Here is a 25725-nt window from a genome sequence, read left to right as displayed (position 1 = left end):
GGTATAACCGACCCATCTCCTATACAAATTACAAACCATAAATCTAAAACATAAACAAAGGTTCGGCAGCCATTCTTAAATAAATTTTGGAATAGTTGGCGATAAAGTTGCGTTGGTTAATTTTGTATAAGGTATTAGAAGGTGAAGCTACTAAACCTTACCAATCTTATATTCAAACTAAATAAATTGCAATTTTGTTTTGGGTTAGCGATCTTAAATAAGGAGTGCATGATTGCAAGTATCTTTATAAGTTTTCGCAATTGCTTTTGGTATTTAAAAGTTTGTCTTAAGCTGGTTTTTTATGAATCGGATTTTTCATTTTGACTGGATAATAATATAGATTTAGGGTTTGTGTTGGTACCGGGTAATGTAATGGAGGACCGGACGAAATAGAAAAGGAATGTAATGGATTATTATTATTTCATTAGCTAATTTGGTTACTTAATGCGAATACAATGAATTTTCATTTTGTATTATTTAGTAACCCGGATAAGACGAAGAAATGGAATACAGATGTGCTGATGATGGTTGACGGTGGCGATGGTGGCCGGTGGTTGTGATGAAGAATTGAATGAAAAAAAATAGAGAATAAAAAAAGAAGAAGAAAGAGGGAAGCGAATGAATGATTTGGTGTATTTAAGGGACATGAAATTACTTGTAAAATATCGATTTTATTTCAAGCCAAAAACATCTTTATTTTCCTTCCTTCACAACGATCTATATATCTATTCCACCGGTGATTGTTGCATTCCAAATACTACCTCAATATGCTTAGTAGCCTACATAGTTTCACTTTTAAACTATTAACCAGAGATGACCAACGTGTATTAAATGTTTAGATTACATCGAAACAGAAGGCAAGCGGGCAACAAGCTGCGCCGCTACCCCTTTTTGAATTGCAAAACCCAATATTTTAAAAACTACATTTGCTGATCTTGGAGTCATAACATTACTATGCATGACCCGTTGAACACGGATAAGTAACTCCATAGTTTCAGGCACGAGAAAACCAAAAGTGTTAAAAACAAAAGGAATAAATACATGTTGGTAAAAGCCCGTTACTTGCCCGTAAACACCACTAACATCCTCATAAAGTTCTTTGCTGTGACTAGTTTTCTTTTATTTATTTATTTTTATTATTTTTTTATTCAAGCCTCGCGTCATTGTGACCGTTTCATACTTCCTCTATGCAACCGGCACGAAGCATAAGATTTGCTTTTTCTTCTTTAACAATATGAAAAAGATGGACATATAAAGTTAATACATCTGAATTTAAATATTAATAATTAGTTCTAATGACTAGGTTATAAAAATAACTAAATAAGTACGGCTATGATTGCTACTTAATTGCTTTGTTTTCGTGAATCATCCACAAACTTTATTTAATGTTGTTAGATACCTTTTGTTAGTTGTTGCCAAAGTAATAATTCAGTATCACAGTAGCGCTGAATTGTTCATTTAACAAATAATTATTCTCCTCTTGCGTAATCAAGGGGTAACATGGTAAAATCACGCACATGGAAGTCATTTTTGAGGGTGCTTGGTAGCCTTACTGATTCTAGTAACAGGTTGTCTCTAAATCAATCAGGTGTAAAGTGTGTTTGTTTTGTAAAAGAAACTCGTTTTAATAGTTCACGAAGCCTCTTAATGATACTATTTATAACCAAAATAAAATAAACATGCCATTTTTTAAAAGCCTTACAGTCATGTATGAATTTAAACACCGGTTAAACGCTATAATACTAATATATACTTGCAAACGGTCGGGTGGGCAATTGTTTGTCAGTGATTTAAATGGCTGTTAAAAAGAAAACGTTATAATACCAATACATGCAGTGTTAAAACTTGATAGACGCTAATTGTGTGGTGTGGTAGGGATTAGCAATTAATCGGGACTGGTAGGGATTAGTCGGATTGGAATTTATACATAGATTTTAAAATATACAAATATATTTCAATTTTGACTGAGTTTAACCAAATGAATAACAATTAATCAACAGCTAATCGGTGAGGTAGAAACTAACTAACAATCAAGATTTAAGCAGAGCCTAAATAGAATTTTACATGATTACTTTGTAGTTGGATTCTGTCTGGTTTTAAAGCCACAATAGCATGAACAATTAAAAGTTGAATTTCAAAATATATTCATTAATTATTATATGGCTGGGAACATGTGCAACTAGTTTTAAATATTAGCTAAAAGTAAAAACAACTTATTAGTTAATTACCTCATAATATTTATTTTGTAGTTGCTACTGAAATATTTTAATTCACATTTTTTTAAATATGTAAAGATTCCTATCCTCTATATAACCGATGATAAACCGAAGTACATGCTAACAATCTTAATTAGTGCTTTGCAATCTACGCTCAACCAAACCAAACCAAACCAAACCAAACCAAACCAATATTATTATATCTATCAGTTGGATGAATATGGCTATCCAGCTGCCGAAAATTGATTTTTCCGATTTCACTACTACACCCACCACCAGCACAACCACCCCTGAAGATGATAATTGTCATAACTGGGGTGGTTGGTCCACGGTGGTGGATTGGGATGCACTTTCCGATCATCCTGAAGAGAACTTTGGAGGCCTATTCGAATATGAAATGGAAGAAGAAACAGATAGGACGGTTTCCTACTCCAAAGATGAGAATCTTGCTTCTTCGGAAGCGGATGTCTCAGAGGACTTGAAAGGGCTGAGACTGGTCCACTTATTGATGGCAGTCGCTGAGGCGATATCTAGTGGCAATAAAAGCCATGATCTGGCTGGAGTGATACTGGTTCGGCTCAAAGATTTAGTGTCCCCAAACGAGGGGACTACTATGGAAAGACTCGCAGCCTATTTCACTGACGCCTTACTTAATTTGGTTGAAGGCGTCAGGGGTATGGGTCGTGGCACTAGAGTTGGAGGGTTTCATTATAATTATAAACAGCAGCGGACCGGCGTCTTGGCGGCATTCCAGCTCTTCCAAGACATGTCTCCGTATGTAAAGTTCGGCCATTTCACTGCCAATCAAGCCATAATCGACGCAGTGACTCATGAACGACGAGTTCACGTCATCGATTACGATATTGTGGAAGGGATCCAATGGGCCTCACTAATGCAAGCTTTAGTCTCCCGGAAAGACACCCCCCACCTCCGTATCACAGCCCTCTCATGGCCCGGAAGAGGCCGGAAACACATCTCCACCGTCCAAGAAACCGGCCACCGGTTAACCGTTTTTGCTGCTTCAATTGGCCAACCCTTTTCTTTCCATCAATGCAACCAAGATTCCCACGAAACATTCAACCCATCACCGTTGAAGCTAGTACGAGGGGAAGCTATTATTATCAACTGTATGTTGCACCTTCCCCATTTTAGCCATCGAACACCGACTTCGGTGGCATCATTTCTCACAGGATCGAAGAGCTTAAACCCGAAACTGGTAACACTTATGGAGGAAGAAGGAGCGAAAGTTGAAGGTGGGTTCGCAGGACGGTTCATGGACACCTTGCAGCATTATTCGGCCGTGTACGACTCGTTGGAAGCCGGGTTTCCGATGCAGGGTCGGGCTCGAGTGTTGGTGGAACGGGTGTTGTTGGGTCCACGGATTGTGGGTTCGATGGCTAGAGTGTTTCGGGGAGAGGGTGCGTGGGGTGAGTGGTTGAAGTCTGAATCAGGGTTCCGGCCGGTCAGCATGAGCATCTCGAATCATTGTCAGGCCAAACTGTTGTTGGGGTTGTTTGATAATGATGATGGGTACAGGGCGGATGAAGCTGCGAGCAATAAGCTTGTTTTGACTTGGAAATCCCGCCCCTTGCTCTCTGCTTCAATTTGGGCATATTCGGAATAGGCAGGCTAGGGGTGGTAGAAATACATGAAATATCAAAATCCAAGATGAAAAAGGTGTCGTAAAAAGATAAGGGTATGTTTGGCAAGGAGCTTGTAAAGGCTCCAAGCTTCAAGTTTTTAAGAAAAAACTCATATCTAACAAAAAGTCTTGTTTGGTTCAATGGGCTTGAAGCTTTTATATTAGGAGAAAAAACACTTTTTCTAAACGCTACTACTACTAGCGTTTGAGAAAAAGCTACAATCTTTTGCAGTTGAATTTACAATTTTGGTACTTGAACTTTCATCAACTTTTGTTAATTTATATAATAGTTACATATTTTACCCTTATTCTAAGCTAACTACTCCCATGACTCTTTAAAAGTCCATAACTTTTTCACACGTTAATATTTTTTTAAACACATTACATCATAAAAAGGAGCATTTTATTCTCTTTAATTTGAGTATGATATTGATATACTTATTTACCGGTTATGATTCGAGTCAGACGAGCTCGGGTTATGTGTAAGACCAAATTAGGGTTGGAACGAGTCGATAAAAAAGGGTTAATTTAGTTCGGTTCGTGTCGGTACGGTTTTGGGTCGAAAGGGGACAGGTCAGAACATGTTTCAGATTAAAACGGTGTCGGGTCGGAAAAGGGTTTCAAATCAGAAGAGGTTGGTTTAAAAAACTATCTATTTGAAATTACTTTATATTTTAGCTTTGTTTTTTCATTTTCGCCACGATTACACGCTTGTTGCCTTTGAACGAAGTACACATCTGCATTCAGGTTATGCGTGCACTAATATCAAGTGAATCACGTACCGACATTGATTATGCGGTTGATCTCAGGTTACGCGCGCACTCTGCCGCACCGCGCTGACACCCAATTAGTTTTATTAAAAGCTCCAGCTACTCTGCCAAATACCTAAATATATCTAAAAAGCTCCAGCTACTCTGCCAAACAACTAAATATATCTAAAAAACTACAGCTAACAGCTACCCGCTTTCAGCTAGTTTTGTCAAATATACCCAAGTAATAAAAGCGAGTTTGTAAATGATAAAAAATATATAAGATGTACGACGGCCATATATTTATTCAACTTAACAACATATCCTTGAGTATTTTCTCTCCTTTTTTTCTCGTAAATATTTATTTTAGTAACTTCATGTGTAAAATAAACTTGTTTTAATAAATATTTGACGGTAATATTAATTGTATAAAGTTAAGTATATATTATTTTTATAGAGTAAGGTCTGGTTTCAAACTTGAACAATGAGATAATATTCCTTGTGTAAAGTAATATTTATCATTCAGGGGGTGTTTGTTTTTTCTTCAAACATCTTCAAGGGAGCTAATGTCTGCACGCGCGCAGACATTACCCTTGAAGACTGTTTGTTTTTTTTCTTAAAACAGATCTTAAGTTATCTTCTTTCATCTTAAAAGAAAAGCAAAGAAATCTTGCTTAAAACATCTTCGCAAAAAAATCATACTCTTATCCCTTTGAAGCCACCCTCTCATCCACTCCTCCCACCACCGTCCGCCACCACCACCCACCGTACGCCACCACCACCATCCCCCACTACCACCGTCCACCACCATCCACCGCCACTACCCACCGTCCGCCGCCACTACCAGCATCCACCACCACTACCCATCGTCCGCCACCACCACCACCACCACCATCCATCACAGCCACCACCAATCACCACCATCCACCACCCACCACAACCGTTCATCACCACCACCACCCACTGTCGGACGCCATCACCGTCAACTACCACCGTCCACCACCCACCAAAACCGTCCATTACCACCACCCACTGTCCACCACCACCATCCATCGCCACTACCCACCGTACGCCGCCACAATTTTATTATTATATTTTCTATGTAACTTGAATAAATGACTTCTATCTTGTGAGATAAGTTTGACAGTTATGCAGACAGTATCAGCTTATAAAAACAAACAGTCTTATATTTTCAGCTTGCAGATCTTCAGACCACATCTTCAGTTGCAGACATGAAAACAGATGAAATCAGCTTGCAGACAGTTTATGTCTGCAAAAACAAACAGCACCTCAATATACATACACCATCGCCACCACTTCTCCGGCTACGATCGTCATCTATCAGCGCCTCCACCGATACTCAAATTGAAGTCTATTCAACACCGGCTCTAATCAAATCGAAGTTTGTCTAGGGCTTTGATTGTGAATGTTTGCCTTCAATCAAATCCAAGTGCGGCAGTTTGGAATGCCACAAAAACAGGATACATGGAGTCAGGGGAGCGTGGCAAAGGTGGTTGATAGCGGTTGTGTCAGAACTTAATAGCTGTGGTGAGGGTGGTTGTTTCAGATCTGAACAGTGGGGCTTTCCGGTGTGGCGGATGTTTGTAATGGCGGTGGCCCATTGAGGTTGAGGAGGAGGTGGCGTTTGTGACGGGGTTTTTGGTAGCGGTGGTGAACAGCGGACGGTGGTGGATGAAGAAATTCAAGGTCACCAATGTTTGTGGCAGGTTAGCGCTGGGTTTAGCTGAAAAATTATATTATTATTATTATTATTATTATTATCAATGGTAGTTTGGTCATTTACACGCATTTAACTGAAAATTTTAACGTTGTTAGCTGGCAACTACCATCATAGTTATAAAATTCACACCTCTGGACCACCTTAGTAATAAGTTACCAACTATTATTATCGATTTTGTAAGTAGTTACGTTTAAAGACCAATCGTGCAATATCTGCTAACCTAAAGAGCCAGCCACACTAGTTATTAGCTCTAGAGTTGTCATAAAACGATATGAAAATTATAAGCATGCAAAATAGGGTTTTACGTATTTCAATCAACTCGTATAACATATATTTTAAATATGTGTGTGTACTCAAGTGAAAACTCAAAATAGAGAGCTCGAAAAGTAATACAACATTATTTTTTAATCTTTTTTATAATTTTGTTTTCTTTCATCCTTCTTATATATTGATATAAAAAAACTCTATGTAATGCATATGTGCAATAATATGTATCACAGATATGCAATAGTGGTGTATTGCATATAATACAACACTATTGCACATAGGCAATACACACTATTACAAATATGTAATATACCACCATTGCACATATATACTATATCAACTTTTATTTATTTAATTTTTATTTTTTATGTAATATAACACTATTGCACATGTACAATACACACCGTTGTATTGTAACATCCATCTTCCTAGAAAATTATAATAAAAGAGTTTTATTACTATGTGTTATTATTTATTTAGTTTAAATAAATAATAAGTAGTCATGGGCTTAGAGATAAATACATGAACTTAGGAGTGATTATGGGCTTAGGCCCATGGGTTTTGCCTATAAAGCACCTTAAACCCTAAAACCCTACAAACTCATCATTTCATCTTTTGTCTACACTAGGGATGAGCAAAATCGGTATCGGTACCGAATTGGTACCAAGGTTTTGAGTTTTCGGGATCAGTATGGTACCGGAACGGTACGGTACAAGTATTTTCCGAATTTTAACTTAAATACCGGTACCGAACCGAACATTTCGGTATCGGTACCAAAAATTTCCAATTTTCGGTACCTGTACGGTACCGAGCTCACCCCTAGTCTACACACAAACACACACACACACACTCCATCCTCCGTCTAAAGCCGGATATAGAAACAAAGAGGAACATTCAAGATTCATCTAGTATTCGTGTGTCGTGCATTTATAAGAAAGATTAAGATCAACCGCTTGGAAAGATCCATATTTAAACCATATTCCTTTCTCAACTGAATAGACACGTGTCGAGTCATTATTGGATGTTACAGCCTGGACCCGTTTGTTATCCGTGCACGTCGTGGGACGTCCATTACGTGTCCAGCTGTCATCTTTCCATTGGTCGATGTCGCTATCAGGTGATTATGGAGGAATCTTCTAGAAGTAATTTATTACAACTGCTCTCCTATATCACGTGGGGATCATACGTGTGATGAGTCCCTTGCGTTGCTTGCAGGTTCCTTCCAAGGTTGCTCATTTGGTAATCCGCGAGTTACGATGGACACCCGCGAAGCGTGCCTTTATGAACCGTGGATGACTTTGTCGGTCCATGTGTTCCTCATGCGGATGTCACTTGACGATCCGCGGATCAGAGTAGGGATCCGCGGGTAGCTTTGCTACCCTACCTCTATAAGTCCCCAGTCCATTATTGCTTTCGCGATGCGATGTCACGGCTGGAATTATGGACTCTGCTCTTGCCCTTTGTTGCGGGTTGCATTTGTTGGTCCTAAGAATTTCTGTTGCTTTTGAACTGGAGGTACTGTTTTGTTGTTTCAGACGTGACGTCTCCTATCTGAGTCATGTCAGGAGTGGTGCTCAAGGTGGTTGCACAAAGTTTTAGGCGGCTGATTCAAAATCAATTTGTTTTGTCAGTTCCCTCCTAACGTGTCTTATCCTGATTGGATAATTGAGAAATGTGAGCTGTACCCTTGTCCTTCGCATTAATTGCTATGTGTATAAATAGAGGAAAACGTTTTTCTTTCCCTTTTACTTGCAAAAATTTTCTCCAAATCTATTCATCTTCTCCTCGTTTTTCATCTATCTTCTGCATATATTCTTCTACTGTTTTCCGATTATCCGTGGCTGGTGGCAAGAAAGGAGGAGGTAAGGGTAAAGAAGGTAAGAAGGATGCTTCGAAGGGTTTAGTGGAGAACATTTGCATCAACTGGAAGGTGACAGACTTCCAGGAAATCGTCAACCTATATGGGTTGGCACCAGAGTGGGGGCCAGAGCTTCCTTCTCCTGGATCGCCGGCCGACAAGCCGCCGACTGGGAAGATTGCTCTGTATGGTGAGTTCTTCACCACAGGCAACTTCCGGTTGCCCATTACAAAGTTCTTGGGTGATTTCCTTGACGCTTTTGGGATTTATATATCCCAGATGCACCCCTTCGGGGTCATGAGGCTCCGTCACTTTGAGTTATGTTGCAGAGCTCTGGGGGTGGAGCCTACTGTGGATCGCTTTCTCGCAATCTACAAGATCTAGGTCTGCGGGAGCTGGTTCAGTTTTGCCGTGCAAGGGAAGGCGATAGGAACTGAGCCTCCACGGAGCGCTCACGAGTGGAAGAACAAGTTTTTATGGATTAATGCGGACGTGATTCTAAAGGCGATGACTCGCCGTTCGCTTACCGAGATATTCTCCCACCTTCCGGCCGCTGATGCGGAAGGTCAGAAGTGGTATGCCTTGCTAACGCAGATTCCTACCCCTATGGGTCTTATTCCAGAGTCTGCGTTGGTGCAGGTGGGGATGAGCCGTTTGTGGCTGTATCCGACCGAGCATCCATACTTTTCCCGAGACGATGGGAGTAAGTTTTTCAATCTTGCACCACTTTGTGTTTGTTTTCCTCTTTCTTCTTAGATAAATATATTATTTTTCTTTAACTTGTCTTTGTTTCAGGGGGAACTCACTTTTTGAAGTTCTCGTTCCTACAGTTGATGGGAACATGTTCTGGATGCCCTGGAGATTGATCAGGAGCCTATCCTTGATTATACCAAGGGGAATTTCCTCTTCCCGACTCGCGGTCGCACCGAGCCGGTAGTCAATGATTCTGCGGTGGCCCAAGGTGTGTACATCTTGAACCCTAAACCTCTTACCGTTATGCGGCTGGATGGGGCGATTGTCCTTTCTTCTATTGAAGAATCTTCTAGTGAGGATTCAACTAGTGAGGAATCACCGTCCGGTACCCTAGAAAGTTTTCATGCTGGCGTATTGCGTGCTATTGCAGATCTTGTGCGCCGCAACAATAGGAAGGCGGATACTTTTGGCGTATCCGGCCATATCAGAGATTCTGATGCCGATGATCCCGCTGGTGGGGAGGAAACCGAAGATGCCGAGGATCCCGCTGGTGGGGAGGTACCAAGAATGCTGATGATCCTGCTGGCGGGGAGGCAGCTAAGACAGCCTATGATCCCGCTGGTGGGGAGGCGTCGAAGGTTGGAAGGGAGGAACCTCCTCCCAATAAACTAAAACTAACTCGGCTTAAGGATCGAGTTAAGAAGAAGACTACTACCCTAGAGCCTATATGTACTTAGTTTCTATTATTCCATCCTTTTTGTTTTCTTTTCTTTGCGATCATTGCTAACTTTCCTTTGTTCTTGGAACAACAACAGTCATTGCTCCTCGCCAACCATCCCACCTTAAGTAGTTTTGCAAACTGAGGGTAGTGAGGATACGAGCATGCAACCCCCAGAGGTGGTGGTGGAAATGGAGGTTGTGCCTCCCAAAGATACACATGAAGACCCTCCTGTTTCCACGGGCGGGAAAGGGGAACCCTCCCAACCTTAATCATCACAAGTTCAGGGGGATTCTACTTTCCGTCCCTCTTGGAACCTTGGTCCGGACGCGCTCTTCACAGATCCGCGTATGTCCAAGAGTTTTTTGAGCATTGCCAGACCCAGGCTAGTTTGGCACAGATACTTAGCTATCATTTGGCTAATGTGTTGTTAACCAGCCCCGAGGTATTCGAGGGTTGGGTTGCTGGGGAAACTGACTTGGTGCGGGCTGTTAGCCGCATGGAAGAGGCTGAAGAAGCTAGGGATGCCGCCTGGGTAGAGGCTAAGGAGAAGGCTGCTGCATTCCAGACTGTCCACGATAAGAATAAACGTCTAGAAGAGCAAGTAGCTGCGCAACTCAAGTTTATCTCTGCCCGGGACGAGGAAGTCCGAAGGCTCGTGGCCGAGGTGAAGAGAAGGACGATCACCTTGCTTACTTATCTGAGGAAAATGAGGGTCTGCAAAAGACCCTCACCGAGCCACAGATGAGAGGCGTTGGCTTCTGAAATTTGGCATCCCCAAGGTAAATACTTTCAGATTCAACCTTTGTTTGGCATTTCATGCTGATCTTTCCCTTGTTTTCAGATTGTCAGGCTCATTAAGGAAGGGCCTGAACTTGGGGAATGCCTTGCTAACCTTCTGGTTAGCTCCTCGCGGGCGGGCCGTCCAGCTGGTTTTGAGGAAGGTTATTCCATGGCTCGCGAGGGACGCCCGCCCATCGAGTTTGCGCTTCATTCAAGATTGTCAAAAGGAGTATGATGCCGATCTGGACTCTTTTGAAGGTCTCTCCTTTGACATCTTGAAATATATTGAAGAACATCGTCACGACCCTACCTGTGTCGGCGAGTTGAGGCTTGTCACACCCCGATCCAGGGCCTAGTTGTGTGACCATAAGTTGGTACCTGTTTTGTAAATATATCAGAGTAGCGGGTTCATTTTAGCGGAAGACTTTAAATATTAAAATATTAATTTACATTATCAAAATTACTTGGGAATTAAACACCCGAGTTTCTGTTTTACAAAATCATAATATTAATTATACAAGGATTTATATTTATCAAAAACGAGCCATCTGTAGTGATCTTCTAATGACTCCCATCCTTGTATATCATCTATAGTCATCTAGTTACCTGCATAGGTGGGAAAAACACGTCAGCTATATGCTGGTGAAACGTTGACTCGATAAAACATTTATAACAGTCGTTAAATACAAACATAGTTTTCTGTTTCACAAACTCAGCAGGAACGCCTGTCCATTCTCGGGATTTGTACCAGTGCCCTACACACACAATTCAAAGGTTCCCCGAGTATATAGCCCCTGTTCGGAGACAACCTTTTCCTAGGCTATATGACCCTGTTGGAGAACCGGTTATGACTGACTTGGTTTTGTTTGCCAATTATCAGTTATGTTTGGATCCAGACACATGTGTATTCGGTTTGAGTTGCTTTTTATTATCTATTTTGTGTTATAACGATTTTAGAGATTATATCTCATGCAAACATTTATCAGACTCTTTGTAATAAACAACCTGTTTATTACAAGAGTAAAATCAGTTCAGACAGTAAAAGGTTAACGTGTTCACCTCGTATATCAGTAGTAAATATCAACCTCCTTGACTTCAGCATGCTATTAACCTATATTCATAATAGGTATGCATAAGTACCTAGTTGGTATAATTCAGCAGACTTTAAGTCTGTTACAGTTTCAGCAGACTCGAGGTCTGATTAGCAGACTTGAAGTCTGATTCAGTTCAGCAGACTAGACTTAATGTCTGATGAGCAGACTTAATGTCTGATTCATTTCAGCAGACTCGAGGTCTGATCAGCAGACTTAATGTCTGATTCAGTTCAGCAGACTTAATGTCTGACCTAACCTTAGTATAGCAATAGTCGTTTTATGAAAATACTTTGGATTTACATATGACGTTTGGAATAGCACGCTTTGGCCTAATAAAGGATATCACGTTGGCAAACTTCTCCAGGTAAGCAAACGGGTCCCGCGGTTGATTGGGATTTGTACGAATTGCTTTCCTTAGGCAAGAAGAGTCTACTATTGATACCCCCTTCCAGTTATTACATGCTCGTCAAAATAATAGGTTTAATAACATTGCTTCAAGTGGAAGCAACGTCTTTGCTTTATAAAACATTACTTGAAAAATAATTATAGTTTAACGACTATAACCATAACCAGGTATTAATAACTATATATAATAGGCTTACTTAACCCTAATCCTACCTTATCCGGCTAGGCGAGAACAAAAGATGAAAAATTCAGCAGCAGTTCAGCTCGTATCTTGATTACGAGATCAACAGTTCGTTAAACAGCGTAACGACACCCCGGTTCTTCACGAAAATAACCCTCGACACCCTAGAACACCCTTGGCACGATTACCCAGGTTAAGCGTGTGAAATGAAGGTGAAAATGGGATGAATGGGCTGTGTTCGTGGCTGCCCTATTTATAGCCGTTTTTGTGCATCTTCGCGATACGCGAAGATGTTTGCGTGAGCATCTTCGCGATACGCGAAGTTGCTTAAGTCGGCGCCGCAATTCTGCATGTCAACCCCAGGCTGCCACGTGTCACCACGTCACTGGATAACGTTGAAATGTGTGCCAGCATCTTCGCGATACGCGAAGATGTCCTTCTTTGCATCTTCGCAATACGCGAAGATGTATAAGTTTCAGAAATTTCATTTTAGTCCTTCTTTCATATATGGCATTTTTAGCCCTTTAACTTCTAATCTTGACATTTTTGGACCAAAACTAGATGGGGTATTTTCACGGTGTTACAAGGCTTCATGTTAATGATTTGATCGCGCAGGCGGATGCGTCCAAGGAGGATTAGACTTAGGAATATTTTGTAAATATTTCTATCTTTCTTGTACTTGTAATCATGTTATCAATGACATGGAAATTATCTTCTCAAGTTTTATCTTGTTGAAATGTATCTTTTAACTTATTCATCCGCTTATTCTTATGCAAACATCCGCGCTTAGTAATCGTGGGTGGTTTCCTTTCTAAGATTTGTCTTTTCCTTGTTCTTTTTTGTAACTCGAACCTTAATAATGTCTGGCATTTCAGTTAAACATTTAGTTTGTCTCGTTACTGTGTAACTAGGAATACGTCGGTTATTTTTGGTGGCTGACATGACAGGCCTGCTCTACACGAAAGTAGGATGTGATAGGTCTAACAGTTGGTGACAGCTATACATTTGGGATTTTGAATTTTGGACCCTTGATCTCCCGCCTGACGTGTCATAACCTAATTGACCGATAGTTATTTTGCACTATTCACCTCATTGAATGCAATTAGTATAAATACCCATTGGCTCTCCACTTTCTTCTTTATCAGTTTTGAGCAAGTTATTTCACGTTCACCGGATTTCTGAGATTGCTGCTACTCCTTTCTTATTTTTCGTCTGTTACCAATCTTCTACCCGTAACCATAGCTCGTTGTAATCGATTTGTAGTAGATTATATGATGTCGACGAGGCCGGTTCTCTAGACTGTCGATCGTGTGATCATTGACTGGAATGAAAGAGAATTTCAGGCCGTAGTTAATGCTTATGGCATTGCTTCTGAATGGGATCCAGAATTTCCGGCTGCCGGTTCAACGGCCAATCGTCTTCTGGTGGGGAAGATGGCCGCATATGCCGAGTTTTTTAGTTCTGGTAATCTTCGATTTCCGATTACCCGGTTTCTGGGTAAGATCATTACTGGGAACATGCTTCATATTTCCTAGCTTCATGCTTCAGCCATTATGTGCATACGCCATTTCGAATTTTGCTGCAGAGCGCATAGCATTGTGCCCACAATTGAGTAGTTTGCGGTTTTCTACCGTATGCATTGCAAAGGTGGACGCTACCTTTGCCTACCCACCAATAGAAAGGCCGTTGCTTTGGACGCGCCTCCGCCTGATCCTCGGTGTTGCTCTTGTGAGGGCAGGAATGAGTCGCTTGTGGCCTTTTGCGGATGAAGTGCCATATTTTCGGAAGCCAAATGGATGTAAGTATTCTTGATATGTTCTAAGTGTTTTGTCTAGGCATCTTATATTAATTTTGTGCAGCGGAGGGCACACTTCTATCCATTTTGATCGATGCTGTTCTCGGGTCGATGTAACTGGTTGCTCGAGACAAGAAGGATCTTCCTGTTCTTGACAAAACCAAAGATCACTTCTTGTTGTCCCAAAGGACCCGCCAAGAGCCCCTTGTGTCTGAGGGTTTATACGCGACAGGTAACGTTTTCTTAAGATTCTTTGTATGCAACCCGCGTACTTACAAATGCTGCTTGCGCAGCGTTCGGTCGCAAGGGGATTGAGGCTTCTTCCTCCGCCACCCCTGTGGTGGTGAGTAGTGGACAAGATCTGGATCCATCTCCTCCTGTCTCTCCCCCGAGGGCAGTGAGGACCCGCCTTCGTGATCGGGTTGTATCCCGTACACAAGGCTCGCTAGGTATTTTTCTAGACCCTTGGGTGTGCTTTATGGATTTTGATTGACTTGTTCCTGCTATTATTGTGTTGTAGATAAAGTCATACTTTTGGACACGCCTCTTACCAAGGGTGGCCCCAGCAGGTTATCTTCTGCTGACAAGGAGAAGACACAGGTGGATGTGCCCCAGTCTGTTGATCGGGAGCCATACATACCCGAGTCTCTGCCTTTGTCATCGCCAATCTTGCAGGAGGGCGGAGAACAAGCGGAGCCAGTGTCCGGACCCCCGCCCCATTCTCGTTCCTTGGCACGGAGGGAAGAGGCTCGTTCCGTGCAGGGGGCGCTACCCGTCATGTCTCGGACTGGATCTTAACCCCCTCTTCCCAATTTTCTGAGGGGGAGGTGTGTTTTGACTTCCTTCACGAGGGCGTGCCTCTTGCGGAACGTGAGTTCCAGAAAAAATGTGCCCGGGTATCTCTTGGGAATTCATGTGTATCATTTGGCCAATCTAGTCTCAACGACCCAAGAGATATATCGGGACTGGAACTTCATGGGCCGGAACTGGGGTATGCAGGATAATCTCCTCGAAGAGCTCCGGGCCGAAAAAGAGAAATATCATCTCGAGGCTAACACTGCAAGGTGGGCGCTGAGAGATTCTGAATGGGCTCTGGAGCAGGAGAAGGCGCGTCAGGCTTTCACTGCCAAAGATTGGGAAGAGGCGTGCTGGCGACAAAATGCTACTGTTGAAGCCGCACGCGCTCATGCTCGTACCCGCGAGGCTGAACTTGCCAATGCGGAAGAGGCGAAGCAGGCTCTTGAAGCCCGCCTTACCGCTCGAGAAGAAGAAGTCAGCAATCTTCGTGCTACCTCTACTGAAAGGGATCGGCTGATTGAAGATTTGATCAAGGAGAACACTCGTTACATCGGTGAGCAGGGCGCACTGAAGCTAAGTGCCGAACAAGCTTCTTCTGACCGGTCGTGGCTGATGGAAGAAGGCCTTCAGAAGGTACATGTTTTCTTTTTCTTCTTTCTCTATGGATCGTATTTTGATTGATCATTTGTTGGCGCAGGTTATCTCCCGCGTACATGAAGGTGACGCACTAGGAAACTGTCTTGCCGACCTTCGCGCATCAAGTGATTCTGGGCGCAAGGCCGTGTTCCTCGAGGGGTAACCTTTGTTCAGGAAGGTCGTTCCTTAGAAGATTTTGAGCTGCATGCTGTGGACGTGGATGGGAAGTATGATGCTCAAATGGATGCTTTTGACGACTTGCACTTTCCTATCCAGGACTTTGCTAAGAGAGCGGATGGTGTCCAGCGTCTACGCAACTATCTTCGCGAGGAGGAATAATTTGTTGTATATATATTTTTTCCTTTGTTTCTGTAATCCCTTTTTTGACTGTATATATGACATGGATTTTACATTTTGTCTTGTTTTCTATAATATAAATGTGTGTAAACTGAATCCGCCATGTATCCAAAATATAGGATTAGGACAAATGTTGGCACGCAGGCTTGTCCGTATAGAAACAAAATGAAAAATTGGAATCAACGACGCGTTAACTAATTTTTTATTAACGTTGATCTATAATACAAGAAAAACACTTTGGTACGCATACCAAAATTCGAGGCATACAGGCCAACAGAGAGGCACGCAGGCCTACAAAATTACGTTTTAAATATAACATCGCATAAGTTGCGCGACGTTCCAAGTCCTGGGGATCGAAGTGCCGTCTAACTTCTTTAACTTATAAGCACCTTTTCCCAATACTTTGTCAATTTCATTGGGGCCTTCCCATGTGGGAGCTAATTTCCCCGGTAACTCGGTGTTTGATGCCTCATTATTTCGGAAAACGTAGTCTCCCTTGTTGTACTCACAAATTTTGACCTGCGCGTCGTAGTACTTTTGGAGTTGGTTTTTGTATTTGCTTTCGTGTATAACTGCCAACTTTCTTCTTTCCTCCAAGAGATCTAAGTTCAACCGGAGTTTTTTCTCATTATCATCAACCAGGAGTATCCTCGCGGATGGGATACCGATTTCAGCAGGAATCATTGCTTCCATGTCGTATGTTAGGCTGAACGGGGTTTAAGAGTTGTTGGTTTTCTTGGTAGTTCTTTGCGCCCATAATACGTGAGGCAATTCGTCCACCTATCCTGTTCGTTTGGTTCCCAATCGAGCTTTGATCCCCTCTTTAATGCTTCGGTTGGCCCTTTCCACTTGCCCATTGGCCTGCGGGTGAGCCACCGATGTGAACACTTAGTTAATGTGTAACTCAGACAGCCATTCTTGGAGACTTTTATCGGCAAACTGGGTGCCATTGTCACTGACCAGTGTTTGGGGAAGACCGAAACGGCATATAATATACTCCCACAAAAACTTCTTGACATTTGCTGCCGTGATGTGGGCCAATGGTTTGGCTTCCACCCATTTTGTAAAATAATCTATTGCCACAAGCAAGAATTTTACCCTCCCAGGTGCTTCCGGAAACGGTCCCATGATATCAATGGCCCATTTCTGGAAAGGCCATGCTGAGGTTACTAGGACGAGGTTGTTTTGAGGTCGCAGCGTTTGTGGCGCATGCCTCTGATAAGCATCGCATTTTCGGATTTCCTTGACTGCATCCATATGCATGCCTGGCCAATAATATCCAGTGTTCATTATCTTTGCTACCACTATCCTTGGCCCTGCGTGTAACCCGCACATGCCCTCATGGATTTCTCGGATCACATAGTTGGAATCTTCCGCGTCCACACATCTGAGTAATGGGCGAAGGAATGATTTTCAGAATAACACGCCATCATGGACTTGATACCACAGTGCCTTGTGGCGGATTTTCCGTGCTTCAGCCTTGTCTTCCCGTAAAGTGCCGGAAGATAAGTAACTAATGATGGGTGTCATCATTGTGTTCAAAGCTTGTGGATGCTAGCTTGCTCAATGCATCCGCGGGCCGATTCTCGCTTCTCTTTATGTGAACAACCTTGCAGAAGGTGAATTGTTGCATGAGGTCTTTAGCTTGGGATATATACGAGGCCATTGTGTCGTTTTTTGCCTCATACGTTCTTGAGACTTGGCCCGCTATGAGCATAGAATCTACCCGGGCCTCCAAGAACTTAACACCGAGTTTCTTTGTGATCCGCAGACCGGCTAAGAATGCCTCATACTCTGCTTTGTTGTTTGTACTCTTGAAGTTTAGCTTGATGGCATAAGTAAACTCTTGGCCGTCTGGATTGGTTAACTTTAGGCCTGCGCCTGAATATGGTCCATTTCTGGCTTTATTCTGTCGGGGTTGGGGGTTGTTGTTCGTACAGGCATTCCTGGATTTTGTCGGTCGGTATTTCCGTAACAAAATCTGCCAAGACCTGTCCCTTGATCGTGGGTCTGGTTTTATACTCTATCGAGTGTTCCGCCAGTTTGATTACCCACTTAGCCAGTCTCCCGGATAATTCAGGCTTTGCCAACACGCTTTTTAGCTTCTAATCCGTCAGCACACTGATGGGATGGCCTTGGAAGTACCGTTTCAACATTTTTGCTGCATATACTAATGCCAGTACTAGATTTTCTAGCATTGAGTACCTGGTTTTGGCATCCGCCAAAGTTCTGCTGACGTAATATATTGGCATTTGTAGGGTTTTCCTATCTGTTAAAAGAACTGCCCCCACCGCGATATCGGACGCGGATAGATACAGCGTGAGGGTTCTCCTTCTTGTGGTGTAGTTAGTGTTGGAAGCTATATAAGACACTTCTTTACCTCAAGGAACTTGCGTGAGGGGTTCTCCTTTTTGTCCGGATTCGCCTTGAATCCCTCCCCTGTCACGATTACACCAAGGAACTTGCCCTCTTCCATACCAAAAGAACATTTTGAAGGATTCAATTTCATATTGATCTTTCGTAATGTGGAAAAGACGTCTTCGATGTCTCTTAACATTTGATCTTCCTCAATGCTCTTGATGACCATGTCATCCATGTAAACTTCAAGGTTCTTCCCAATTTGGTCACAGAACGTATTGTCCATCAGACGCTGATACATGGCACCCGCTTTCTTCAGGCTAAATGGCATCATTTTGTAGCAAAATGTGCCTTGGTCAGTACGGAAAGCTGTTTTATTTTCATCGCGGGCGGCCATTCGTATCTGGTGGTACCCTTTGTATGCGTCCAAAAGACACCTGAACTTGAAGGGTGCTACCGCGTCAACTTTCAGGTCAATTTCCGGAAGTGGGTAACAATCTCTGGGGCAAGCCTTGTTCAAGTCTTTGAAATCGATACACATATGCCACGAGCCATTGCTTTGGGGGACCATCACTGGGTTAGCAACCCAAGTCTGGTATTGAATTTCACGGATGATCCCCGCATGAAGTAAGTCTTGTACTTGCTCATTCATGGCTACGGTTTGTTCGGGTCCCATCTTCCTTTTCTTTTGTACAATCGGCGTATAAGTTGAGTTGACCCGGAACTGATGCTCCGAAATTTCCCTTGGAACCCCTGTCATGTCTGACGGTGTCCAAGCAAAAATATCGGCGTTTTTAACTAGCAATTTTTTCGAAAATACCCGCACTGTTTCTGAAATGGTTGCCCCGATAGTGACAGTTTGTTCCGGGTACTTTGGGTTAACAACACATTTTTCTGGTTCTGTTCGCAGTGCCTTCTTGGGGACCTTCGCAGGCTTCGATCCTTCTGTTATGACCCCTTTAGGGTGCATAACTTCATATCAAAACCCGGAAACTGGGGCGTGCACAGGTTTCAATTTCGCATTGTCTTCGTCCTCCAGCTGCTCAAAGCATAGTTCGTACATTATATCGGATGTACTCCCAGTGTCAAAGAAGACATATTGGGATCGATAGTGTCCGAACAGTGCTGTGACGATCAAAGGTTGCTTCATACATGGGCCTTCTTTTACTCTTGGGAAAACGACAGGTTCACTTTTCCATTCATCTTCCTTCGCCTCCATCCGCTTGTATTTCCGAGTAGGCCCCCCTTGAATCATATGAACGTTTAAGTCTTTTATCTGCTTCTTTGGGGGACCTTTATCTGTGAGAGTTATGTTCTTTCGTGGGCCTTGCTGCACATTTTTGAGTAAATGCTCAAGCTTTCCGGATTTGATGGCGGATTTGATTTCGTTCTTCAGGCTTACACATTTGTTTATGTCATGCCCGATGTCCTCATGAAACATGCAGTGTTTGTTCGGGTTCAGATTCACCCGCCTAGTAAGTGGCTGAGGTTTCCTGAACTCTATGTTTTCTGCTGTTAAGATTTTCGACGGAGTTTTCTTCAGGGGAGTCCAGTGTTGCTGATCAAACTTACCCGTCTTTCTATCTTTCTGCTTTTGCCCGATCAACCTGGCATCAAACTGTTTGCAAGAACTTTCCGGGGGCTGGATTCTGGACCAGATCGAACCCTTCTCTTTTTTTTGGGTTGGGCGTTCCTTGGTTCAGAATTCATATTTTGTTTTGATTTCTCTCGCCCAATAGTTTTTCTGTGGCTGCAAAGACCTTGGCCGCGGACATGATTCCATCCCAAGTCTGAGGCATACCGTCTCTTCCAGTTAAACAGCGAACCATCTCTGGACTCTTTGTGTTTACCCTGAATGCCCCTCTCAGCATATCCTCGTTGATTCCACCAATATTCAAGCTCTTATTGTTGAATATGGTGACAAAATTTTCTAACGACTCGTTGTCCTAGCGAACAACGCTCAAGATTTCTAAGGGATCGCGCGTATGCTTGCGCTGTTGGCTAAAGCGCTGTGAGAACTTGGCAACTAAATCATCCCAATTTTTGATTTGACCGTCCGGAAGCTTTTCGAACCAATCCCTTGCTACCCATGTTAGTGTCAATACGAACATTTGACACCAATAGGGGAGCGTCCATCCGCCTATCCCGCCAACTGCTGTGAAATTCAGCAAATGATCACTCGGATCTGTCTTCCGTTGTATTTTCCCAGATTACTTGAAATTTTGATATTTGTTGGGAAAGGAGCAGTGGCTATCCGCAGAATGAACTTTGATTTTTCCGCGAACGCGGCTGGTCGGTACGGCTTGGTAAAATCCTCCTCTGCGTCACTGTAGTAGTCAGTGTGATTTACCGACGGTCGTGGGCGACTGGTGTCTTCATACTGGCCCATATTGGTTCATTAGACATGCTGGTCATAAAGGAGGAAGCAGAGAATTGGCACCTTAACTATCGAGCTTACGTGGGAAATTCGGTAGGCAAATGTTCCATTCGACCACTATAAACGTCAAATGAGGTAATGGTCTGGCTGAAGACCATAACAAAAACTTAGCGCTGACCAGGAGGCAACCCGACCTTTTATTTTATTTTGTTTTGTTTTTCTTTAATTTTGTTTTTCTTTTTGCTTGTGTTTTGTAGTCATAATAAACCCTAAGTGTGAGGAAATTCATGGTAGTCTAGTCAAGATTCGGTGGAGCATCTGGTGTAACATCAAAGTTCAATGAGTTCGGGTCAAGTTTGCAACAGTACTTATCCACAGGACCCGCCTAACAAGAGAGATTCGAATCAGGTGCATGTGTCTCTTTTCTTTACGTTGGTTGTTAAAATTTTTAAGTTCTCGTGTACTACACTCAATTTTTAACAGTAAATTACATTGGGGACAATGTAAAGTTTAAGTGTGGGGGATGCGGGATTGAAGTTAAAAAGATGGAAACTGTTAAAAATGTCCCAAATTTAAAATTTTTGCAAAAACAATGGAAAATGATAGAAAAACTGAAACTGTTTAAAGATTTATATAAATAAATAAAATAAAAATAAATAAATAATAATAATAATAATAACGTAACACACTTAATTTGGGATGTGTCGGTAGGCTCAGCCTTTAAGAAAGAAAGGACGGGTTGGTTGTTGACTTAATTGAACTTTTAATTGCTTGATTTTAGTGGGAAACATCTTCGGGTTTTGTTTGTTTAGCTAAGTCTGTGTAAGGAATGGGATGAAAGGCCGGGCCATACTCAAGCCTTTTGTTAGATTTGATCACCAAAAGAAAATTTTAAAATATGAATAGATTATCGAACGATGCTTGGATAAGCTTAACGTTAGAGTATGCTAGATGGCTTGTGATATAAACATAACGAAAATGCTTCTAGTTTAAGTGGTTAACGCTTCATAGATGTATGGTTTTATAACCATAAATCCTGTATTGAATGCTCTAGGGTTCGGCGACCATGGGTTTTTATGCGGTATATTATCTAGGTATTCATATCTCCTAAGCGGATTTATGAATATTAAAAGAGCTCAAAGAGCAAACCCGCAATTTATCTGCCAAATATAAGTCATTAAAGATGATCATTACGTGCTTTTAAAGTACAATTACACTACTGACTTGATCATCCACGCTGTTAGTCATATGGGGTCCCCGTGCTCGCGTCTCATTACCATTAAGAAACGGACCACACGGGAAACGTCATATGTAAGCCCTACAGATGAATTCGTGCATAGTCACCTATGGAGATGGACTTTAGTGTGTTGCTTGATAAGGGGGTATACCATGTAGTGGGGGCTATTTGCTAGATAGATGCCTAACTGTACCTTAATAGTATCTAATGGCCATTCTGGTAAACTTTGATGCTTAAGTTTAGGTTGGACGATAATATCCTTGATTGTTTTAGCTATTAAATATGGGCTTAAAATCGTACACTTGATTGTGCATAGTTTTGATCATCTAACTTTAAGGTTTAAGTCAATTTGGGGTGGTTTGGCTCGGTAAAACCATAACGAAGCATGGTAACACGGCTTTAGGGCATTGATGTGTGGGTTCCACTTAATCATATGAACTAATGAATTTGTCACACCTTAGTTGTCCTGGTAAGTACTAGGGCATGGGTTTAAGTAGATAGCAATATCGACAATCGCGGTTTTTGTGTTATCTTATAATAATAAAAATAAATTGAATATTTAGTAAAAACAGTTTCCGGTTCTGATTTCATGGTACATTTTTTTCGGGACAAAAAAGGGTAAGTGTGGGAATGTGATGTGTGGGTGAAATATTTTGTGTTAAGTGAGTTATATCGTGTGTTTTGTGTGTTTATATACCGGGAACACGATTACTTTGAGTGATTTATGTTCACAGGTGGACGGAGCTTAAAGGAGCTAAATTTGAGCATATGAGATGGAGTGTAAATGAAGATTTTATTGCATGGAATGATAGAGAATTTGAAGACGAAGACGTGGCCGAAAACGGCGTAAAACAGAGCTATAACGAAGAAGTTATGGGCAAAATAGTGCGAGGGGGCTGTCACCGTAAAGCAGTGGCTGACGACCGTAGGCTACGGGGGCCTAGGCGGAAAAACACGATTTTTAGGTTTTTTCTTCCATATTTAAGCCCGGTACAACCCTAGAACGGCTATGCTTCATACCCTAACATTTTTGGGCGATTTTGGGGCCATTCTTCACCATTCTAACACCTACCAATCATCTTAATCATCCATGGTTTCATCCTTCCAATCCATAATCGAGCTAATCATGATGAAGAGGCAAGGCTAAACCACTGGCGACCACTTTAGGTGTAGGGTTTGCATATGAACTGATTATTTTTATGAACGTTACATGTATTGGGATTTAGTTTTGATTAATCTTTTGGTTATTTGAATCTATGTTTATTGGAACTGATTAAACAGTTTTGTTTTTGAGACTTTCGTTTATCATCAATTATCTGGTTTGTGTTCATCAACATTTAGGATTAAGTTCTTATCGTCATTGAACCATTTACATTAATCATTGATGGATGCTTAGTTTTGTATTAATGAACTGGTAATTAGATAGACCGTGTTCAGTTGTGTCAATTTTTCGGATTAAGTTTTGTGAATCGTCATAACCAAACTATTGTGTCTAGTAATCATTTATCTATTCTAATAAACGAATCATGTCTATGTGATTTCCCATTGTTATAATTTATCGTCAATCAGTTCATTGCATTACCTGAACCTGAAGTGTCTCACTTCTGTAACTGCTTTACAAACAAATCAATATTCAAACCGCTTGACATCATTTGTCCACCCTAGTATAATTAATAACAAAGACTTAAACTTGATTAGCACTTTTCGCTGATTCCTTGTGGATTCGACACCTTACTTGCCATAGCTAGTAAAGGTAATTTTTATAAATGTTTTTGATTAACCTTTCGACATCGATAAAAATGGCGTCGTTGCTGGGGAATCAACGCGCAAAGTGCTAATTTTAGTTTTTGTTATTTTTGCCTCAGTTCAGTTTGTTCTTTTGTTTTTATTTTTATTTGTTTTATATTATGCGGGGTATTCTTGTGTTTCATGTGTGTTGGTAACTCACAATGACAGGGATTTGGGTCTATGACCCACATAAAGGATAAAAGGTCGTGGAGGATGGTGATTTGGACTATCCATATTCATCATGAACGACCTTCACCAAACCCCTCAAAGCTATTACGAGTCATATAGTTATAACCAAGGGAACTTGCAGCAGGCAATACCAAAATTATTCACCGCCTCCACCTAATTATCAGGAATATTACGAGTCAGATGAGTATGATAGTGATGGGTGCGAGACACCAACGTTTGTAAGTTATCAAGAGGAGGAGTATGACTACTATTCTGATGAGCACCTTCAGCCAACGTACGAAGAAATTCCTCAATATAATAATCAAGATTCTGAGGTGTTGGCACTGCTTAAGGACCTCAGTCTGAGGATGGAAGTTAATGAAAAGGTTAATGCTGCTCAAGATGAATTGATGAGCCAACTCATTGATGATTTGGCCCAAATTAAACGAGATCGTGAAATGGTGGCCGGTGATAAAGAAGATGAACCGGAAGGAGAGGCTTTTGATCTTTCGAAGAATGAATTTGAGGAGGTGGTTGTGGAGAATAATACCACGCAAATTCCTCTAGTTACTAAAGAGCAATGAATGCCTTGGTTATGGTTACGGATGACAATGTTGAATGTGTGGACCCAGTTGAAGACAAAGTAACTTTCAAGATATCAGACATCGAAATAGTCCCTAGCTATTCAAATTATCCCCAGTTGCATATTCCTCAAACGGATAAAGATGGGTATGTTGGTTTGAACTCAAAGAAGAGGAAGGTAGAGTTGAAGGATAGTGGGCACGGTATTAAGAAATGGGTCTGTATTGGTTTTACAGACGTATCAACCACAAGAAAGAAGGTGTGGACACGACACCTCAACTACTGAGCATACATGGGAAACTCGGTAGGAAAATGCTCGGTTCTCCCCCGATCAACATTTGAAGTTTCGAAAATAAGAAAGAATGTGTGGGCTCAATGTGTTAAATACCGGGCATATGTGGGAAACTCTGAAGGTAAACGTGCATTCACACTGGCCCATATTGGTTCTTAGACATGCTGGTCATGAAGGAGGAAGCAGAGAATTAGCACCTTAACTATCGAGCATACGTGGGAAATTCGGTAGGCAAATGTTTCGTTCGGCCACCATAAACGTCAAATGAGGTAATGGTCTAGCTGAAGACCATAACAAAATTATAGCTTTGACCGGGAGGCAACCCGACCTTTTATTTTATTTTGTTTTGTTTTTCTTTTTGCGTGTTACTTTTTGCTTGTGTTTTGCAGTCATAATAAACCCTAAGTGTGGGGAAGTTCATGGTGGTCTAGTCAAGATTCGGTGGAGCATATAGTGTAAAATCAAAGTTCAAGGAGTTCGGGTCAAGTTTGCAACAGTACTTATTAGTAGGACCTGTTTGACAAGAGAGATACGAATCAGGTGCATGTGTCTCTTTCCTTTACGTTGGTTGTTAAAATTTCTAAGTTCTCTTGTACTACACTCAATTTTTAACAGTAAAAGAGCTCAAAGAGCAAACCCATAGTTTATCTGCCAAATATAAGTCATTAAACATGATCATTACGTGCTTTTAAAGTACAGTTACATTACTGACTTGATCATCCACGCTGTTAGTCAAATGGGGTCCCCGAGCTCGCGTCTCATTGCCATAAAGAAACGGACCACACGGGACACGTCATATGTAAGCCCTATAGATGAATTCGTGCATACTCACCTATGGAGATGGGCTTTAGTGTGTTGCTTGATAACGGGGGTATACCATGTAGTGGGGGCTATTTGCTAGATAGATGCCTAACTGTACCTTAATAGTATCTAATGGCCATTCTGGTAGACTTTGATGCATAAGTTTAGGTTGGACGATAATATCCTTGA

At 41.8% G+C, this 25725-nt stretch overlaps 2 protein-coding genes across 2 annotated transcripts; one reads left to right on the top strand and one right to left on the bottom strand.

The window, feature by feature from the left end:
* Positions 1–2430: 2430 nt before the first annotated feature.
* Positions 2431–3840, top strand: LOC143613289 (protein NODULATION SIGNALING PATHWAY 2-like). Its single transcript, XM_077087040.1, has one exon. The coding sequence runs from the start codon at positions 2431–2433 to the stop codon at positions 3838–3840; it is 1410 nt and encodes a 469-aa protein (XP_076943155.1).
* A 12399-nt stretch (positions 3841–16239) lies between these two features.
* Positions 16240–16626, bottom strand: LOC143613285 (uncharacterized). Its single transcript, XM_077087036.1, has one exon. The coding sequence runs from the start codon at positions 16624–16626 to the stop codon at positions 16240–16242; it is 387 nt and encodes a 128-aa protein (XP_076943151.1).
* Positions 16627–25725: the final 9099 nt, after the last annotated feature.

This window comes from Bidens hawaiensis, unplaced genomic scaffold (genome assembly GCF_021521415.1).
Source record: "Bidens hawaiensis isolate Kalapana, Puna unplaced genomic scaffold, B.hawaiensis_p1.1 tig00037140_1, whole genome shotgun sequence".
Lineage (NCBI taxonomy): Eukaryota > Viridiplantae > Streptophyta > Magnoliopsida > Asterales > Asteraceae > Bidens > Bidens hawaiensis.
This window is presented reverse-complemented; position numbering and strand designations above follow the sequence as displayed.